General features: G+C 47.0%; 2 protein-coding genes and 1 pseudogene across 3 annotated transcripts in view; 1 reads left to right on the top strand and 2 right to left on the bottom strand.

Annotated features, from left to right (window-relative positions):
• LOC308171646 (electrogenic aspartate/glutamate antiporter SLC25A12, mitochondrial-like) overlaps positions 1 to 2838 on the top strand; it is a gene marked incomplete at both ends in the record, with an annotated part of 18642 nt that extends 15804 nt beyond the window's left edge. Inside the window, 4 exons of the mRNA XM_080546523.1 lie at positions 8 to 146; positions 1638 to 1796; positions 2000 to 2090; positions 2613 to 2838. Of these exons, the coding sequence (XP_080402649.1) occupies positions 8 to 146; positions 1638 to 1796; positions 2000 to 2090; positions 2613 to 2838 (615 nt within the window). The remainder of the gene's footprint in view (positions 1 to 7; positions 147 to 1637; positions 1797 to 1999; positions 2091 to 2612) is intronic.
• Positions 1 to 7500, bottom strand: part of LOC308171702 (large ribosomal subunit protein eL8-like) — a 507482-nt pseudogene that overhangs the window by 42267 nt on the left and 457715 nt on the right. The window lies entirely within an intron of this gene.
• LOC308171467 (dynein, cytoplasmic 1, intermediate chain 2a-like) overlaps positions 6224 to 7500 on the bottom strand; it is a gene marked incomplete at its 5' end in the record, with an annotated part of 10924 nt that continues 9647 nt past the window's right edge. The window contains 3 exons of the mRNA XM_080546318.1: positions 6224 to 6373; positions 7102 to 7227; positions 7382 to 7500. The exon at positions 7382 to 7500 is cut by the window's right edge and continues 22 nt beyond it. Coding sequence (XP_080402444.1) covers positions 6260 to 6373; positions 7102 to 7227; positions 7382 to 7500 — 359 coding nt within the window. The 3' untranslated portion in view covers positions 6224 to 6259. The remainder of the gene's footprint in view (positions 6374 to 7101; positions 7228 to 7381) is intronic.

Below are 7500 nucleotides of genomic sequence, written 5' to 3'. Positions count from 1 at the left end.
TGTGTAGGGTGCTAAAGCGTGTTTCCTGAGAGACATCCCCTTCTCAGCCATCTACTTCCCGGTGTATGCCCACACCAAGGCGGAGTTCGCAGACGAGCAGGGGAGGCTGGGCCCTCTACAGCTGCTGACCGCCGGAGCCATCGCAGGTACGCCTGCATCACACACCCTAAATTTCGTTGTTTGGTACCTGTACTGTAGCAATGACAATAAAGACCATTCATTCATTCATTCATCACTGTTACACCTCCGCTAGAGTTAGCGCTCTCCATCTACCACCGCTAGTGCTATCCATGTAGCACCGTTAGTGCTAGCGTTATGCTAACACCCCCTATTCTTCCAAGTAATTGTGTGGTGGCCTGGGAAAACCCTTCACATGGTGGCATTTTGACATTTTCATTTTTTAATATTTCCATAAATTAAATTTCCATAAAGAAGTTCTCAGCTATTCATAACTGGTTGAATGGCTGAGATAGCCCTTTATTTTAAAAAGTTATGAGCATTTTAATGTAGCATGTCAAAAAAAGTGAAAGGGGAGAAATCCTCCCCTTTCTCCTCCGGGTCGGGGGAGGAGCCTATGCAGATCGGCCGGTCTCGTTTGTCTGCTTGTGATGCGGTGGTAGTCTGCTCGCCTCGTCGGTATGCGAGGGACAGATCCATTTGTGTGTCTTCTAGTTAAGATTTTATTACTTTATGCTTATTGTGAGCATCAGTAAACTGGCAATAACACAGGTGGAAGTATCGTCTCTCCTTTCGCTCATGTGTGCGTGCGTTGCTTAACTGAGAATGAGACACGTTCAACGTGATGTTGTTTCGCTAGCAAACTACCCGCCACAAAAACATCAAAATAAGTACTTTCTCTTTTGTTTTCTTAAAATGTTTATTCACCATAATGTAGTATGGAGTTCAAAGTACTAGAATACCACATAATATCAAAATCGCCAAAATCGCGATTTCCATCTATATTTGCTCTTTGCCACGAACGAACGCCAGCGACATCCGACGGGTTTTCCCAGGCCACCACACAATTATTAAGTGATGCTAAACTGGAGAATTCATGGGGGTTTAATGGGCAGATATAACTGGGTGTCGTCTGTATAACACTGAAAGGAAATATTGTGTTATAACGTGGATAATCTGGCCTATTGGAAGCATGTATAATGAGAATAACATTGGGCCTAAAATGGAGCCTTGTGGAACACCAAAGTTTACTACAGCGTTGAGGAGGAGACCCACTTTCCTAGACCAACAGAGAACCGAGAACAGAGTATGACGAGACGTGGCGTGATCGATTGTATCAAAGGCTGCGCTGAGATCAAGGAGAATTAAAATGGAACGCTGACCTGAATCAGATGCTAAAAGTAGGCAGTTTGTGACTTTAAATAGAGCAGATTCAGTGCTATGACAGGGGTGAGGCAACCTTCTCTGAAACTAAAACTCGAATACAAAGGGGACCAACAGACCAACAGTCTTGATACGAGGGAACAGGAGTTGTTGAAGAGGCGATACTGTTCATAAACACCTCTGGAAAAACGTACCAACTGTAGCAGAGTTAAGAAAGCGAGAGTGAAGAAGGAATATCCTGGGATCGAACGTTAGAACGATTAGAAGTGTAATTCGTCGGACTCTTATTTCCCCAGGTATCCCCGCGGCCTCCCTGGTGACGCCCGCTGATGTCATCAAGACGCGCCTGCAGGTGGCGGCGCGGGCGGGGCAGACCACCTACACGGGGGTCATAGACTGCTTCAGGAAGATCATGCAGGAGGAGGGCTTCAAAGCCCTGTGGAAGGGGGCCGGAGGTGTGTGTTGTGTGTGTGCGTGCATGTGTGTGTGTGGGTGGGTGTGTGTGTTTTCTCTGTGTCTGTGTCTGCGTGTGTCTGTCTTCGTGTGTCTATCTGTGTGCGTGTGGCTGTCATTAGAGAAACCAGACCTCACTGACACTCTCTCTCTCCCCCTCCTCTTCTCTTTCTCCCCCCCCCCCCCCCCTTCCTCTTCTCTCCAGCCCGAGTGTGTCGTTCCTCCCCTCAGTTCGGCGTGACCCTGTTGACCTATGAACTCCTCCAGAGGTGGTTCTACATCGACTTCGGCGGCAGGTAAGAGACCGTTGCTATGGCGTCAGACTCCGCCCCCTCAGGGTGGACGTGAAGAACCAGAGGGAGCTGTCTGTGGTGTTGGGGTAACGGATACAAGAAACAACTCATAACTCCCTCCTTCTCTCTCTGTCTCTCTTTCTCTCTCTCTCTGCCTCCCTCTCTCTGTCTCTCTCTCTGTCTCTCTTTTTCTCTTCCTGTCTGTCTCTCTCTCTCTGTCTCTCTCTCTCTCTCTCTCTCTCTCTGTGGCTCTCTCTCTCTGTCTATTGTTCTCTCTCTGTCTCTCTTTCTCTCTCTGCCTCCCTCTCTCTGTTTCTCTTTCTCTCTCTCTCTGTCTCTCGCTCTCTCTCTCTCTGTCTCTTTTTCTCTCTCTCTGTCTGTCTCTCTCTGTCTGTCTCTCTCTCTCTGTCTCTCTCTCTCTCTCTCTGTGGCTCTCCCTCTCTCTCTCTGTCTCTCTCCCTCCCTCTCTCCCTCCCTCCCTTCCCTCTCTCTCTCCCTCCCTCCCCTCCCTCTCTCCCCCCTCAGCCGTCCGGCGGGTTCTGAGCCCACCCCCAAGTCGCGCATCTCGGAGGTCCTGCCCGTCAGCGCCGACCACGTGGGCGGCTACCGGCTGGCCGCCGCCACCTTCGCCGGCGTGGAGAACAAGTTCGGCCTCCACCTGCCCAAGTTCAAGTCCTCCGGGGTGGTCACCATCCACCCCCAGCCCCCGAGAGAGGAGACCCCCGCCCCGCCCCCCCAGGCGACTGACTAGACCCCCCCACCCCCCATTACCCCTCTCCTCCGCGACAAGGGGCTACGCACATACACGCACACACACACACAGTGTACTGTACACACACACACACACACTGCACAAGACAGAGGGAACATAACCGTATTGACGTATTCCGAACTCACACTCCATTCCCAGGGGCCATGCACGTACATGTAGACTCACACACGTAAACACGTATTGTACACAGACACACACACACACACACACACACACACACACACACAGCCCCGCCACTCCTCCTCCCAGGGTCTATTCCTGTGGTCTCCCCCTGGCCTGGTGGCGGAGAGCTGGTCCAGGACCAGATGTTAACGTGCAGACAGTAACCAGAACTCTAGAGTGTCTCCAGTGGCTGCATGCTCCTCTCCTCCCTTCTCTTCTTCTCTCCTCCCTTCTTCTCTCTTCCCTCTCTTCTTCTTCTTCTCCTCCTCTCCTCCACTCTATTTTATTTGTTCCTCCTCCCCCTTTCAGCTGACACCTGTCGTTGAAACGAGGCCTTCTCTCTCTCCCTCCCTCCCTCCCTCCCTCCCTCTCTGGGGACAGCTCTTTTTCTCATGAGTGATTTTTGTTTATATTCTATCGCTTTTCTTTTTCTGATGCACAGCGTGGTTAGGGCATCTCTGATTGGGTAATGTGTGTAGGGGATGTATTTGATTGGACAGCGTTTGTGTAGGGCTCTACTGATTGGTCCTAGCACTGTACATATTGTAGATCTTTGCTGTACAGAGACGCCACACTGGAAAGAGAAACGTTACGGTAACGTTGGGAAGATGTTACACTAACATGAGAATGAGTCGACGATATTAGGAGAGAAAAAAAAGGTAATATTCGATCAATATCATAGTACTTGAAGAATGACGTTGCGGTAATGTTGGAATAATGTCGGGCTACGGTCGCTCTGAGAATCACTCTTTACTGATGTACAGACCTTTTCAACAAAGTGTTTTATTGGTGAATGAAAAAAAAGAATTGGGTCATCAAATGAATTTAAATGTACTTCCAATTCATTTATCCGTATTGTATTGAAATAAATCATCCATATGGTTTTAATTTTATACCCATGTGAAATGAGCGTCTTTATTTCCAAGGGGGATGAGCAGCAAAAAGGCATGGACAAACAAAACTGTACCAAGAGTTCTGGTCAAAACACTTGACTTGGTCATTTCCTGTCACACCAGTTTAGTGTTATTACATTTTAGCATCATTACAAATGCATTCCTGTTTTCTACCTCCACTGGTATCTGTCCATCTCTGGATCTGCTTTAGGACCACATCGTCATGGGAGGAAATCAGAAGGAATTCTGATCTATTCAGGAAGGAGACACACTTGGTTCCTACGACCATACAGGCAGGTACAGTACAGCACACACTAACACTACAGGGGTGCAAACTTGTAACCTTTCTGCTAAATTAGCTGTTGAATCATGTGAATCGTGTAGATCTGCAAAAAATCAAATCAAATGGGTGGGGGGGCTAAGTCTCATCCAAGTCACATGATGCGCGAGCTAACTAACTCTTCCTGTCTGCTAAACTTGGCTGCTGTTGAAATAACTTTTAGCTTCAGGCAGCTAGGTACCCAGACAGCGTGGAGAACACAGTCACGGTAAACTGTTGTCGAAGTAATTAAGCGGGTGTTAAGGTCAGGGCTGCCGCTACTTACACGCGCATCATTGTTAGACCACCGTTAGTGCTAGTGATATCCATTTAGCACCATTAGTGCTAGCTTTCTGTCACCTTTTTGGGCCATCACCAGTTTGCACCCCTGGACACTAGCTTTGGTTCAACACATCACCTAGAATAAACAGCTAGTGTCACTACTTCAAAAGCTAATAATAATAATAATAATAATAATAATAATAATAATAATAATTAAAAGCAGTTAGTCTTTAAAAGACTTTGTGGTAGTGCTTAATGTTGAGAACATACGGTAATGGACTGGTAAAGCTGTCAGCAGCGACGTTGTGTTAATATATGAAATGTTGAAATGATATTATGTGCATATGATGTGCAACCGTTCAGTATCTGATACATAACACAATAAATAATACTGGAGTTGGACAATACAGAGGAGGACGTTGTTGCGTGTGTGTGTGTGTGTGTGTGTGTGTGTGTGTCTTAGGGATGAGTCAGTTTAGTCGATTGAGGCCTTTCCTTGATCCAAATCGATTTTCAAAATAGGCAATTCCGTTAACGGAAAATGACCACTTATACCTCACGATCAGCCGCGTAGCTGGAGCAAGCCGCAAGCAACATTGTTGTTGGAATTGTGTGTATTCCCCATCAGTGACACACACATGCACACAGCCCTTAGGACAAAATAAAACAGGCTTGGAAAATAAATAGGTATATATAGAAACACACATAAGGTCAAAAGTTGTAAAAACGTGAGTGTACAAAGGTTTGCATATTTAGAAAAGAGGACTGAGTTGGTTCAGACGTCTGGACGGAACAGCGTCATCATTCCTGAGCTCACCGTAGAGTTAGAACCGCTAGATACTAGACTAGGTACTAGGCTAGGTACTGCCCTCTCAACCAACCTTGAGGTGGGCACATCCGGAATGTAAAATATGTGACATCAGTGTGTAGTGAAAAGGTCCGCATTCTCAAGTCAAATTGGCGCAAATGACCAAAAAGCTTCTTTTTAAAACAAAATGTGTTTTCCTTTTTTTTTTGCATATTACGAAAGTTGAAGTGTTGAAGAGCCCACTCGATATAACAAACAACAGTTTTAGGATCATTAAATACTTACTAAATAATTCATGAATTTGATTCACTATATCGTCTGCCGTCCTGCTTCAGGCTACTGGGTTAGTGATACATGGCTTGTAAACAAACTTACGTTTTAGGACGTGTTCAAAAGCAAGGACTGTGTGATCATCTAATTATGTGTAGTGATGTGTGTTTAGCATGTTGATGTTCTTTCAGCATGTTGTGATGTGTTAAACAGGCAGTTAGATGTTCCTTTTTAGCGCTAGCCTAGCAACTGTTTTGCGTGTTTTGACTCAACGAGTTTCTCCGCTATTTGGTTTAAGGTGGACCATCGTTCAAGTAAGCATATCTTCTTTAACTATTTTCAGATTTCAATGTATGACACATCATTTGAAAGCTTACAATCTGCACTTTCTTAATCTGGAAATAACTGAAAAATTACCTAGCCCTATTTGAGGACTCTTTCACCAAACCCTGTCACATACACCTTCCATTTCACTGAGGAGACGACACCCCAAAACCACTGTAGTGTGGTTCTGAGTCTGTGTCTGTTCTAGTCGTTCTAACTCTAGGGTTCTCCCCAGGCCTGTGCATGCTCCGGGTGAGGAAAAGGGTCGTGAGGATCTGGAAGCCGAGAGGAAGACATGTTTTCCTTCGTTGTTTTTGTGACGCTGGTCGTCGCCACGGTGATCTAGGCGACCAGGCGCTGGGCGGCCAGCTCCTCCCCTTCGTCCCGGTTCTCGTTGATCTCGCCGAGCGTGCGGACGAACCGGGTCCACTCGTCAGCCTTCGGGACGCAGATTTGCTGCGCGGGAGTAAACAACAACAACATCAACATCAACAACAACATCAACAATAACATCAACAACATCAACAATAACATCAACTACATCAACAACAACAAACAACAAGATAGAGAGTCTCAGGAGGGAGTAGAGGTGGGCGATAAATAGATTTCACCAATTCATTCAAATTCATGGTTTAGGACGATGTTTCAAAATTAATTATATACATTTGTATTCATTTACGGTACGGAACCGCCCCCGCTTCCCTGGGCACCGAGAGTTCTTGTCAAATACCAACATGGTAGTATTAGATCATATTTAGATTAGATTAGATTCAACTTCGTTGTCACCGCAGAGTACAAGTACTACACGACGAATTGGAGGTTTTCTTTTAGTATGCGCTAATAAAAGTGAGGAGTTCGTTCCAAAAAAAGGCGGTTGGGCTTTGCAGAGTCCGACCTCGAGCAAACCGCTGTCCGCTGTCAACGTCTGTCTAAAGTCTGTGGCATCTAAAAACAGCAGCATGACTCATTTATTCCAGCGTCTCAAACAGAGGCACACAGCCGTGTGGGAGAAGTGTGTGGCGCTGTCAGTTGCACAACACAACGGCACCGGGGGAAAAAAACTAAGAGATTTCATTTTGAGGCTTTAGTATCGCCCAGCCCTAGGAGGGACAGAGAGTGTCAGAGAGAGGTGGTACCGGAGGATGGAGGGATGAAGAAAGGGGATCAAAGGAGAAACGTCTCACCTCTCCCACGTCGTAGACGAGCACCTGCCCGTCCGAGTCTCCCGTGGCGATCTCCCTCCCGGAGTGAGCCCACCTCACACGGTTCAGTGCCGGGGCCCCGTCCACACACACACTGGCACTGGGGACCTACACACACACACACACACACACACACACACACACACACATACATACACACACACATTGAAGTGCTAAATAGTGTGACATTTTAAAGGCAGTGGACACAATATTCCTGTGTGTGTGTGTGTGTGTGTGTGTGTGTGTGTGTGTGTGTGTGTACCTCCGTGTCATTGTTGAGGTTCCAGAGGTCCAGGTGTCCGGCTCCGTCCACGCAGGCGAACAGGGCGGGGTGTGTGGGAGACCACATGACGTCATACACGTAGTCACAGCTGTCCTCGA

This window comes from Nansenia antarctica (assembly GCF_963989245.1).
Source record: "Nansenia antarctica genome assembly, chromosome: 16".
NCBI classification, from domain to species: domain Eukaryota; kingdom Metazoa; phylum Chordata; class Actinopteri; order Argentiniformes; family Microstomatidae; genus Nansenia; species Nansenia antarctica.
Note: the sequence above shows the minus strand (reverse complement) of the source record. Positions and strands in the feature narration are given on the sequence as shown.